General features: G+C 35.3%; 3 protein-coding genes across 5 annotated transcripts; 1 reads left to right on the forward strand and 2 right to left on the reverse strand.

Moving 5' to 3' along the window:
* Positions 1 to 1,208: 1,208 nt before the first annotated feature.
* Positions 1,209 to 2,647, reverse strand: LOC130968293 (actin-depolymerizing factor 3-like). Its single transcript, XM_057893486.1, has 3 exons — positions 2,445 to 2,647; positions 1,696 to 1,961; positions 1,209 to 1,590 (listed from the first exon to the last, which is right to left on the reverse strand). The coding sequence occupies exons 1-3, from the start codon at positions 2,445 to 2,447 to the stop codon at positions 1,440 to 1,442; spliced, it is 420 nt and encodes a 139-aa protein (XP_057749469.1). The 5' UTR covers positions 2,448 to 2,647; the 3' UTR covers positions 1,209 to 1,439.
* Positions 2,648 to 4,580: 1,933 nt separating this feature from the next.
* On the forward strand, positions 4,581 to 5,749 carry LOC130968292 (uncharacterized). The gene is made up of 2 exons (XM_057893485.1): positions 4,581 to 5,271; positions 5,370 to 5,749. The coding sequence occupies exons 1-2, from the start codon at positions 4,790 to 4,792 to the stop codon at positions 5,542 to 5,544; spliced, it is 657 nt and encodes a 218-aa protein (XP_057749468.1). The 5' UTR covers positions 4,581 to 4,789; the 3' UTR covers positions 5,545 to 5,749.
* A 26-nt stretch (positions 5,750 to 5,775) lies between these two features.
* On the reverse strand, positions 5,776 to 7,368 carry LOC130968291 (probable inactive poly [ADP-ribose] polymerase SRO2). Of its 3 annotated transcripts, none has more exons than XM_057893482.1 (4): positions 6,997 to 7,368; positions 6,584 to 6,768; positions 6,373 to 6,503; positions 5,776 to 6,264 (listed from the first exon to the last, which is right to left on the reverse strand). In XM_057893482.1, the coding sequence occupies exons 1-4, from the start codon at positions 7,335 to 7,337 to the stop codon at positions 6,154 to 6,156; spliced, it is 768 nt and encodes a 255-aa protein (XP_057749465.1). In that variant the 5' UTR covers positions 7,338 to 7,368; the 3' UTR covers positions 5,776 to 6,153. The 3 variants fall into 3 exon arrangements, with proteins under 3 accessions (XP_057749465.1, XP_057749463.1, XP_057749464.1); XM_057893480.1 differs by having other exon boundaries at positions 6,584 to 6,822; XM_057893481.1 differs by having other exon boundaries at positions 5,776 to 6,281; positions 6,584 to 6,822.
* Positions 7,369 to 12,856: the final 5,488 nt, after the last annotated feature.

The raw sequence follows: 12,856 nt of genomic DNA on the forward strand, positions 1-12,856 counted from the left end.
GTTCTTCCAATCGAATTAATCCTGCACCATTTTGTTAACGTCTAGGAGTGGAAGACCAAGAGGCAAGAGGTGCAGTGTGTCTGGTCAACAACATCCAAAGTCTAACCCTACCATGAATGCTACATCAAATTCCATTAGGTAATTTGGGAGCGACTGGGAGAATCTCAAATTCAACTCAACTCATCATATGGAATATAGGAGACGGCATTTATGCAGAAAGCAATGGATAAAAGTGTGGCTACATGTTAGGATTTAGGATAGCCGCCGAGGTAGTGGCAGAGCAGGAACCTAACTCATCCGTACAAAAGAAAATATTGGTCAATCATATCTGCACTTTGGTGAGGAAAAAATTCATGCAAGGAGAACATGTAATGGCTATCCCACGTTCCATTATCAGGATTGGAACGATACGAGATATGATCGCACATTGTGAATGATAGCATGTGGGTATGGCCTTATGGCTCACCTTTTGGCCCGAAAGTGCAATCCTACTTTTAACATGGAAAGCATCTCACAACTAGCTATTTGCCCAAAAATTTGGTTCCTTAACTAAGATGTTTAAAGTTCAAATCCTATCCTAGCATGTAAAGCATCTCATAGACGGTAATTTGCTCTAAAGTTGATTACCTGCAACTAACCCGCAACTAAGAAATCCGTTGTTACTTTCAGTGGTAGATACCCTTGGAGGAAAAATTAGATGTTTGCAAGATAATATAAATTAGTAAATAAGAAATAAGAATATTGCATTCCAAATGGCTTGGCTAGTTTGTTGCCATGAACTAATGTTATGTCCCCTTGCTGAACGGATTTTGCTGTGTTGTGTATATTGTTTAACATTTAACAATGACGGCTTTGGTAATAAATCCTCTCTCATGAATGTTTTAAGGTCCACATGAGGAGAAATAAACTGGAGAATACCATAAACGAGTCGCACAATAGAACACATACTAAAAGTGACATCATGACAAGCAGATCAAAAGACAAAAATAACCGAAAACAATCTTCCACAAGCTCTTTAGCTAAATCTAGTATTTTAAAGCATGGCCATAAACCTTCCAAGAATAATACTCAACCAGAAACATTCCAAGAATCTGTCTACCGGCCCTATCCATACAAGGGAAAGCATATTTCAACCATATGAAGTCATAATGTGAACCCTATTTTTTGGTCTCATCACACAAAGCAGTTACAAATTCAGCTAGTAACCATAAGATTAAAATGCCACTCCAAAGCAAACGTTGTATAAAACCACAAATCATGAGACAATAGAACATGCGAATATTGTTAAAAGTGCAATAGACATTATACCACAACTCGGGAAACCGAGACCATAACTGGTCAGCATCCCAGAAACTAAGAATTTCCATAAAAGTAAGTAAGGCCTTAAAGGGGAACACCGGAGCATAGTTCCCATAACAAAGCCTGCTATTTGTAATAGTTTAGTTGGCGCGGCTCTTGAACACCTCAAGATCCATCTCAGAAGGATCAGTTGCTTGCAACTCTACTTGAATCCCATCGAGTTCCCTCTTGAACCTGTCTTTGGAGCTTGCATAAATCATCTTGCTTCTAACCCTTGATGTGTCAGGAGACCTTCAAATAAAAAAGGCAGCAAAGGCACACGAAAATCAAATTTCAATCAACAACAAAAGCAACCAGCAGGCATATGAACAAACAAACAAGCAAACATCTAATTACCAAGCAATGAAGAAAATCCTGCTCTTGGGGACATTGCCTTCGGTTAAGAACTCGAAATCATATATAGCATAGCGGCACTCATTAGGAGGGAGGCAAGCAGCGAAATCTTCGTAGCCTTGAGCTGGCTCACCAAGCTTCTCCACAATGACTTGCTTCTGATTCTCCTCAATCTTGAAAACTATGAACCTGTGAGTCCTTTTTGTCTTGAGCTCCAAAAACCGCAACTTGCAGTCATCATGGACCGCCATTCCGGAAGCTGCATTTGCCTGAGAGATTGAAAGGCACACCAAAGCAAAGCAATTATGATCAAGCAGATACCCACACGAATCATTACTCACGCATACTTTAATCTTTTTGCCACTTGAGTAGCTAATAGTTCCTCAATGAAAAATAAAATCAAGTGATTTCGATCTTCATCCCTAATTTGATATCCATTCAACAAATTAGAGGGGAAGATTCCGTGGATGAGATCCCAAAGCATGTTATGAATTTTAGGGTTAGCAAGACTAAAATTAGGAACGGAAATCAGTAATCAGATCTGGAAGGGAATGATACAATGATCAGATCGAGGATGTGGAAGAAGCCCATAAGATCAGCAACACAAACGCAAAGTGCCCAAACCGATGATCAAAATATTTACGAATTTCGAAACTAAAAAATAAATAATAAGGAGCTAGCTAGAAAATTGAAGCACTGTGAAAAGAGACAAGAAGTGGAAATAGAGGAGAAACGAAGAGGCCAGACCATACCATGGTTGCGTTCGCGTTGCCTTTGAAACTTGACTTGTGTGGCTGAAACTTGAAGAGAGGGAAGTAAAGGAAGGAGAAGATATAGGAATGGATTTGAGATCTCTCTCTCTCTCTCTCAAGCTGCAAAAGGTTGCGTTGATAGTAAGAAGACCAAGAATAAGAGTACCCAACACTAATTAATTAATTAATTATCCATATTAATGCTGTCCCAAAATTTAATAAATATCTCCAATCTATTTTGTTTAGCTAGCATATTCTCAAAATGTAAAATTTTAATTTTAATATATTTATTGGGTTTTTATTAAAAAAAATTTAAAATTTTCTGTCAATAATAATTTTAACATATATTTTAAGAATCATGCTAAAATTTAGAATCATGCTAAATATATAGTAAAATTAATCACTAAAATAAATTATTAATATAAAATATATTAAAACATAAAATATAAATAAAAAATAAGTTAAATTTATACAAATAAATTGTACTATCTTTTTAATAAATGCAATTCACTGTCTTTAAAAAAATATATAATAATTAATTTAATATCTAACTTTTAATATACATATAATATTTTTATTTGAGAATATATGTTAGCTACCTTTCTTTTATGTGTATATAAACAAAAATGAGGGACACATCCCATTTTTTTATTTTCAATGCATAATTTAATTTTAATGTAACAACAACAAAATATTTTATATACATACATATTTATGTATTATCACTTTAATAAAAATAGTTTTATTATCATTATATAAATAATTATAAAAAATAATAAAATTAAATAATCGAATAAAATAACTAATATTGTAAGAAAAGTAAGTTTTTTAATAAAATGATAAGTTTTAACTTTTAACATATATTCTTAATTTCTTTTTTTCGATTGCGAGTATATTAGGCTTGAAGTTGTAAGAATAATAAGTATGGCGGTGGGGATCATTTGATGTGTACTCGATTCACCTGATCCTAATGTGCCTCTGCTGATAGCTTAGTAGCCTCATATAGTCATATGCCTCTCTACTCCACATGAAAATAAATAAATAAATAAATAAATAAATAAATGTTTTCGCTTGATGTTCATTTTTTTTTATTAAAAATAAGAAGATTTGAATCCACAATCTCTTAAGTGAATATGAAAAGATTATACCATTTGAGTTATAATTCATTAACATTTGATGTTTACTTTGTTGTTTTTAAATTTTAATCTAATTTGATTCTATCATATATATAACTCTTCAGTTTTATTCTTAAATTGAAATAAACTAATGTATATCAATATATTGCAATGCTGAGACAAATTTATACGTAGCAAGATCACGGAAGTATATATTTGGATCAAACTATCAAAGTTGATATAATAAGAAACATGTATATTTTAATAAAAAACAGGCAGGTAGGCGAATTTTTCTTCCATTTGGTTATAATTAAGACTCAACATTTCCTCGTTCTTTAAAACTCTGATACGTACCCTAAAACGTAGGTTATCACTAATCACTACCTGATGGTTGACATACCTATTGTTAAAGGGACTCATTGGAATAAGTTAAAAGAGATACAATGAAGTAACAAATTTTGACTAATGGTTGTGGCGATATTTTAGTTTGTTGAAGAGCATGATAAAAATTTGGGGAAAGAATAAAGTACATGCATGTGAGGTTATGAAAATATATATAAATTATAAATAAAAAAACATTGCTCTTTTTGTTTGTGGGATTTCATCATTGAATGAAACCGAAAGAAATAATGGATCGTAGGCTAATATCTTTTTTGCAATCATCAACTCAACTAGTTTCATGTTAGATAGGCCCTGGAGGTCCTTACTTTGACACTTTCCAGCAGAAGTGGAGTGAAAGACAGGGAATGTATGTGTGTGTATAACTGTATATATATATGGAAAAGTAAAGAAGCTTTATTTTCACAGATCTAAATAATTAATTTTAAAAATAAAACTCTTCTCTCTCTATATATATTATTGCGTGATGAGGATGTTAAATAATAAAGCATTTGACCGGGTCTGAAGGAAAATTGGTTTTATTATGGAATTTGATAGAAAAGACACGATGGGGCATCCCAAATATAGCATAAGTAAAAACAAAGGCGCACTTATTTGAGAAATTACTAACAATCATATTAGCTGCTACTCATGCATGAGGGGTCAACACACAATAATTAGCGTCTGTTCATTAATTGAATTAAGATTAAATTAAATTAATTATTATTATTATCCTCTTCTCTGTCTCTCAAATTAAAGGGCGGTGGTGCGTGGTAGCATGACGTGGCGGTGGCCGCCGCGGTAAAAGAAATAAAGATAAAGGAAGAAAAGGCGCGTGGAGGCGAAATTAAAATGCATGCGAGTATGCAAGATGTAGCAGGGGGAGGAGGAAGTAGTAGTAGGAATGGGAATCAAACACGGAAGGTGATGGTTGTGGCTGATCCAACGAGGGAATCGGCGGCTGCGCTCCAATACGCGCTGTCTCACGCGGTGGTGGATCACGACGAGTTGATCCTCTTGCATGTTGAGAACCCTAATTCGTGGCGCAATACACTCTCAACCATCCTCAAGATGCCTTCATTAGGGAGTACCACCACTGCCTCTTTGGACGTCGGAGGTGGCGGTGCAGCGGCGGAGGGCGAAGGTGGTGCTGTGGATTTTCTCGAGGAGATGAAGCACGCTTGTAAGGCAGCTCAGCCTAAGGTTAATGTGCGCGTGATGAAGGTGGAGATGGATAAAGATAGAGGTACCACAATCCTCTCCCAAAGCAAAACGCAAAAGGTTGATGTCATAGTTATAGGCCAAAAGCGCAATATTACTTCAGCACTGTTAGGGTAATTATTTACCAACTCTTTAATTTAACTTTAATGAGAATTATTTATTATTGGCTTTTGAATGTGTGGAAATTAATTAAGATGATGGATGCATACAGATATAGGAGATCAGGGGGAGGGTCGTCAATGATGAAGGGAGGAAGAATATTAGACACAGCAGAGTATTTGATCCAAAACAGCACTTGCACTTGTGTCGCTGTGCAAAGAAAAGGACAGCAAGGAGGCTATGTTCTCAACACTAAAACCCAGAGAAATTTCTGGCTCTTAGCCTAACAAAACCCTGCTTTTTTTTTCTTTTTAATTTCGCATCACATTGTTATTATTATGACTTTGTTACGTTGTTCATCATCGCAGGACATATCAATTTCATAACTGATGATAGATTATTTTACTATTTTTTTCTGTAGTTTGCACCATGTTCATATGCATATATATAAAATGTAGCATTTTTTTTTCTAGAAACCCAGCAAATCACAACGAGTCAATCAATATGACAGAGCCGGAGGTAATAAACTATCCCATTACCTTTAGAAGGCTTACCATGTAATAATAATCTATCCCCATCAATAATTAATAGCTTCCCCCACAGTCTTATCTCCACTCTCAAAAGGAATATAATCAAGCTTTCTACATAATTATTGAAGGCATTATATGAAAAACCTCTTTTTTCTTTTTCTCTGTGCTTATAAAAAAAGAGAAATAACAATGAATCTTTTTTTTTTCCCTTGTTTTCTATTGCTTAATACAATGAACCCTTCATGTGCATATAAGATCAATGTTTACAAGTATGTAAAATTTTGTTTTTCTCTTGTATTCTTGTTCTTCAACCAATTAAAGAGAATATGTTTGCATAAAACATAACATTTCTGCCGACAAAATAGACTAAAGAAGTTGCAAATTGCCACTGCTTTCTGAAATCACTTCACGCAGCAGTGGGTCTCCAATTATGGATCTCACATCCTTGACCCATAGTTCTCTTGAAATCTTACGTTCCTAAAGGAAGCCACCAGCTAAAAGTGTCATCACAACAACCAATCCAGGTGATGAATATCTATGAACATGGAAAGCTTGGTAATAATAATGGGAGAATGTTGTTGTTACTTGGTAAAGGCGATAACTTCCGACTAAATAAGACATCTGCAAAGGCTTCAAACGGTTTGAGACTCTTGCCATCAAATTAGGAAACAACACATATTTTGATTGAGGATTTTGTCCCCTGTATACCTGTGGATCTTTATCATAACCAAAAACTAGTTGGCCATAATGTATTAATCAACAAGGAATAATAGGCTTATATAAATTAGCTTCTTACCTTTCATATAAGTATACTTGAAACTAACAATATAATCAGGATGAATGTGTGAATTAATGAAAGCAGGCCATATGATATGTCTTGTAGGTGCTGAAATATCATCAACACCAGTGTCATAATGGATTGAACTAGGGTGGCTCTGATTTGAACCATCAGGAACAGCTTCCACCTTCCCTACTATCACTCTACACAGCATCACGTGTCTCAAACCATTTTCATCTTCCATTGTGCACATTGCACTATTAATCAATAAATCAATCAAATAAGCAAATTTTTCTTTTATTTCTTATTCACAAGTCACACTCCTGTAACAAATTTAAAAAGAAGAAATGAAAATAAAAACACAATCATTCTGCTTTGTCTATATCATATTTGGGAGACATTTACCAAATACAATCTTATCAATAACTTACCTGTCAATGGAATATTTGGCAGAAAATAGGGAAATCCCAACACCATGAGAGTGATTATGATAATGATCATCATGGAATCCAAGAGATACAATCTGTTTGAGGTCATCCAGAGAGCTACCATACCAAGCATACCTCACATTAGGATCCCCACCACACTTGGTTGCTACCGCCTTCGAGAAAATCATAAAGGAGTGCAAACGTGCTTGCCTTGTCAAGCTAGATGCAACATTGTTCTTATGTATAGCCATCACATTAGTAACATTCCCCATGAATCCCATACCCTTTAAGAAACCATTCTTAACTAATTGGTATTCTTCATTCTCAACTTCTAATATGTTCATTAGGCCCTTGCTGACCAAAATATTAATTTGCTCCATGGTTGTATTGTTGATTAAGCTGCGCATTAGACATTTATATGGGCTGGGCTGCCTGGGCATGGGTTTGAGACTTGGGGAACAAGGAACAAGACTCGATAGTATTAAAGGATAATTAGAACACGTCTCTTATTGGCATGCCCCTGGCCCAAGGCAAAGTATTAAAATAACCATTCGATTTACTTTCCCACAAATTTTAAAACTAAAATGAACTAAGTTAATCAAAATGGTAAAAACTGTAAAATTTTCTGTGATTGTTCGTTTCTTTACTTAAAAAATTCCCTCCCAGCTATGAAATACCGAATCAGAATTATATCCATTGCATGTCAGTATGGTGCACTATGCGAAAATCTATCAGTCTATCACCTTCTATTGTGAGCACTCCACGGCCGCATGTAATTCGGTAGGTCGGTGACTTGAATCAAATCAACTGGCTGCCCTCAGAAAATAACAAATACGGCATCCATCCGTTATATATACTTCATCTATTAATGTATTTGAATTTCGAACCATATTAATTTTTTTTAAATTAATGAATCTAAATATAAAATATAAACAAAACAAAAACACTTATTTTAAAAAGGAGTATCGCAATTAGGCGGCTTAAACGTGATATTTTCAAAGAAAAAACACACTAAACCTAAAATTCATAATTTGTTTTAAAGAAATAATATAAATAATAAGATTGTCCTAGTAAAGAAAAGAACAAAAAAATTAGACAAAATAACCCTAAAAAATACTTTTAAAAGGTCAAAATCTTTTTTTATTTTAAAAAACACTGTCAAAAATAATTTATTAAAAACTAAAATACTAATAAGTCCTACTACACATTCAAATTTTTTTGACAACAAAGTCCAACCAAATTAGTCTAAAACTAACAAAAATTACTTTTATTATACACAGCGTGTACACACGCGCGTTTCTTGTAAACCCCGAGTAATTAGTGAATAATTAGTTAATAAATTAATTATTAATCAAATAAATTAGAAAATAGAATTTTATGATTTAGTGAGGTAGAACTAATTAAATATAAATTTTGATACTAATTTAAAAAAAATTAGTCCAAAATTAGGTCGAATGAACCGAACCGGTTGCACAGGGCCCGAAATGGGCCCAAGGCCCAACCCATCAGCCCAACCACATATAAGAAGAGCCAATTCCCTTCTTCCCTTCAGCATAAACACGTTGAAGCAATGCATGGTGAGGGAGGAGAAAGACAAACCCTAACACCATAAATCAAACCTCCATAACTTCTCGCTCCAAGCTTCGATCGCCGCACCGTTTGCGACCACGTGTCTACTGCGTTGAGCTCTACAAATTTATCGGAACAATTTCATAAGTAAGCCTCATTCTCATCTTCAGTTTCTCACCCCTCAATTTAGAAGATTTATAAGTGCATGTGTTAAGATTTGTTTAAAACTCGATGTTTAGGATCGAATTACCTTCGTAAGCTTAATGGGTCTAGCATCAATTCTCTGTCGGTAAGGTAAAAAAATGTTTAACCGTTGTCAAATTACGTAATTAGTGAGCCCTATGATAATTTTAGTATTTTTGGTGAATTTAGTGTGATTTGTGTATTTTGAAAACAATTGATGGTGTGGGATGCTGGAGGTTGGACTTTGGGAAGCTGGAAACCCATTAGGTGTGCTCTTGGAAGCTCGGGTGATGTTGCCTTGGTGATTTTGGACCTATTGGGGTTGTGTTCGGTGCATTAGTGGGTTGCCTTGGGTAATACATGAAAATTGGTCAAGGTATGGTTTAGGTTTCATGTATTTAATATATAATGTTTTGTGAAAACTTAGGCTAGCTGACCATAGGATAGGTTGGAATGAAACAAAATGTTCAATACTTAGCACCTGTGATAACTACGATGATATGAATTGAGTGTATGTTGGATGGTTGCTGGTTATGCTGAGGATAGTGTGTTAATTGATGAATTGGTGATGGATGATGTGATGATATGATTATATGTGTATTGAGTGAGTTGTTGATAATATTGTTGATGCAAAACAAGGAAATTGAGGTTTGAAATTGTATAATTATGAAGTATGGTTGAAGGTGATGTGACGTGAAGAGTGTAGTGTTGATATTGTGCTGACTCTAGGTGTAAAATTATGGATATGAGTTTAAGTTCTAAGAAAATTGAGGTTTGGAGTCTTTTGTGTAAAGTTGGTTTTTGGCCAAACTTCGGCAAGGCATAACTTGGCTTTCGGACTCCCAAATGGTGTTTAAATTATTTTATATAAAAATTGGGTTCGTGAAGTTTACGCCGTTCAAAAAACGGAAGAAAAATGATTTAAAACGAAAATGTTATGCGCGTCAAAAGTTTGGAGTACAAACTGAAAATTCTGCAGCATTCAGTATTTTTGCTATTCTGCATAAGCTTGCGTACGCGACCACCTACACGTGATACGACCAACTTTTTTGGGTTGGGCATCTCGCGTACGCAAGCAAGGTGCTTGTGTACGCGAGGAAGGAAAAAGTACACCCACACGTACACGTGGCCAACGCGTACGCGTGATCTTTCAATAATGCACTCCAACGCGTATGTGTGGCCCATGCATACGCGTAGCCCCTGTTTCAGCAAAAATAGATTTTGTGTTTTAAAACTCAAATTCAAACCTCTAAACCTCTATTTTAATTTCTTTGACTTTAGATCTTATTAGAAAGCTTAGTAATAGGATGAAGATAGGAAATGATAGTAACTTGGAAATGAAGGAACATTTTTAAAAGGTAATATGTAGTTGGAGAAGATAGTATTTATGGTGACAAAGATTATGAAAGTGATATATGCATCACTTAAGAGAGTAAGGTAACGTTGAGAAAGATGAGATGAGCTATGAATTATTATTAATAATGAAAATGATATTTATGAGAAATGATTGAATATATTGAGCTTGGGGTGTTGTTTTCCCCATGTCAGCTTGGGGTGTTGTCTCCTCATGTCAGCCTAGGATTCGTCCTATGCATAATATTGAGTTTGGGGTGTTGTCTCTCCCATGACAGTTTGGGATCCTGCCCATGGTTATCATTGAGCTTAGGGTGTGTCTTTCCCATGTCAGCTTGGAATTCTTTCCATGGTTAACTTTCTAGCGTTAGCTACCAGGACATATCGAACTGGCTACGTAACTGACAGTTGATATCAACAGCCGTAGGACAGACATGCATCATGTGCATATTGTTTGAATTACTTGCTTGTGCATTAATTGGGAATATCTAAGTGACTATAATATGCTAAATGTTCTATTTGCTATATCTGTATTTAATTTGTGCCTGCATTGTCTACTTTGTTTGTTTTCTGTGGTTTTACCGAAGTTTGGAGGATTGGAGGAAGGCGGAGACTTGAGGCTCTTGATTAGAGTTTTGGTTAAGTTTAGGAGGCCTTAGAGAACCACCCTATTTATGGTTTTAGTTTTAATTCTTGAAGTTTTATAAACTAAGTATTAGAGTTCTAGGATTGACTCTGGCATTTCCAAGACCTTATATCTTATGTGCGTGACACCTGTACCATGCTGAGAACCTCCGGTTCTCATTCCATACTATGTTGTGTTTTTTAGATGCAGGTCGAGAGGCACATCGCTAGGCGTCTGGAGCTTCTGAAGCAAAGTGGTTACATTTTGTGGCTTACTTTAATATTTGAATTATATATGTGTATACACTCTCCTCGTATGTTTATGTTCACTTTACTTTTGTACCTCTTAGAAGTTTATGGAGAACTAGGATTTTATGTATATATCTTTGGGCTTCGGGCTATGTATATATGTAGGTAAATATCCTTCGGCCAGCCTTCGCTTCACAGGCTGAGTTTGGAGCTTGTTATTTTGTACCTTTGACCCTCTATTCCTACTTTCCGTTTATTTATGCTATGATCTTTGTTCCTTCACACGCAAGTAATCACGTTCCTGAGCATTACGCTTTTTATTTTGCGATTTTGCTTTATCCGTTTGTCTAGGCTCCTCGTATATTCTATCCTTTTTAATACTATCATATATATATATATATATATATATATATATATATATATATATATATATATATATTACTTCTAAAGGTCGTAATACCTCACCACCTCTATCTTATGACTTAAGCATAAGATTCAGTGTGGTAGGGTGTTACATTATAGTATCAGAGCAGTTCGTCCCCTTAGAGCCTGGGAAATGGACTGACTGTGCTTCTGAGCATACTCTGGCTGTGTGTACATGCTATTTAAGATGTCTCCTAGACATATATAGCATAAATATTCATGAGCATTACCTTTGGAGACTCGAAGCACTAAACTTTAGATATTAAGACTGATCACCTTAATATCAATTGTTCAGTGTGGACAAGATCCAAATGGCGTCTCATGGACGCGAGCGAGATGATACGACTGATCTTAGGGTTGCTGTTGTGCTAGCTACTGCTGAAAAGGATGGAGGAGGTGATGGATTAGGGGAAAAGACAACCAAAGACTAGAACTCGTGCAGCTGAATAAATGGTCAACAGCATTTAGTTAGAGAGATAAAGAGATTCAAGGAGTGTTCTGATAGAGTATATGAATGACTAATATCCTAGTGACTTATAATCAGAGTAACGCTGCGAAAACGCAGTGAATTTGTTAGCTCTAGAATCGTAGAGACGAGAGAAATGAGACTTGGGATATGGAATGATTTCGATGGCTTTCATAAGGTCAGAGATGGAAAGTGTGAGTGTGTGGTTTAGGTTATTGTGAAATTGACTCTGATTAAGGGATTAAAGAATTGATTAGTATTTGAGATAGTTGAGAAGGATTAGAGATTAACTTGAATTAGATGGAACTCTTGAAGGGTAAGGAAGTTTTCAGTAATCGAAAAAGAACTAGACTGAATTAATAGTGAAACAAACAGATATAGTTAGGCATGAATTTGATTAAGTTTTTGATCTTCTACCTGAGACTAGAGAATGTGAATTTGTGTTTGAGAGCGAATTTTCAAGGACGAAAATTTTTGTTAGGAGGATAGAATGTAAACCCTGAGAAATTAATGAATAATTAGTTAATAAAATAATTATTAATCACATAAATTAGAAAATAGAATTTTATGATTTAATGAGATAGAACTAATTAAAATATGAATTTTGACACTAATTTCAAAGAATTTGGCCCAAGATTGAGCCAAACAAACCGAATCGGTTGAACCGAGCCCAAAATGGGCCCAAGGTCCAACCCATCAGCCCAACCACATATAAGAAGAGCCAATTCTCTTCTTCCCTTCAGCATAAACACGCTGAAGCAATGCATGGTGAGGGAGGAAAAAGATAAACCCGAACACCATAAATCAAACCTTCATAACTTCTCGCTTCGAGCTCCGATCGCCGTACCGTTTGTGGTCACGCGTCCACCACGTCAAGCTCTACGAATCTATCAGAACAATTTTATAGGTAAGCATCATTCTTGTCTTCAGTTTCTCACCCCTCAATTTAGAAGATTTATGAGTGTATGTGTTAAGATTTGTTTAAAACTTGATGTT

This window comes from Arachis stenosperma, chromosome 3 (genome assembly GCF_014773155.1).
Source record: "Arachis stenosperma cultivar V10309 chromosome 3, arast.V10309.gnm1.PFL2, whole genome shotgun sequence".
In the NCBI taxonomy this organism is placed as follows: domain Eukaryota; kingdom Viridiplantae; phylum Streptophyta; class Magnoliopsida; order Fabales; family Fabaceae; genus Arachis; species Arachis stenosperma.

Bases quoted from the DNA above. Each gene is read 5' to 3' on its own strand.
- LOC130968291 (XM_057893480.1), bottom strand. From the start codon at position 7,337: ATGAACATATTAGAAGTTGAGAATGAAGAATACCAATTAGTTAAGAAT. The intron at 6,823-6,996 runs GTAAGTTATTGA...ATTGATTAATAG, and splicing joins GCCAAATATTCCATTGACAG to TGCAATGTGCACAATGGAAG. The intron at 6,504-6,583 runs GTAAGAAGCTAA...GTTATGATAAAG, and splicing joins CAAGTATACTTATATGAAAG to ATCCACAGGTATACAGGGGA.
- LOC130968293 (XM_057893486.1), bottom strand. The intron at 1,591-1,695 runs GTAATTAGATGT...TTTTATTTGAAG, and splicing joins AGGATTTTCTTCATTGCTTG to GTCTCCTGACACATCAAGGG.
- LOC130968292 (XM_057893485.1), top strand. From the start codon at position 4,790: ATGCATGCGAGTATGCAAGATGTAGCAGGGGGAGGAGGAAGTAGTAGT. The intron at 5,272-5,369 runs GTAATTATTTAC...GGATGCATACAG, and splicing joins ATTACTTCAGCACTGTTAGG to ATATAGGAGATCAGGGGGAG.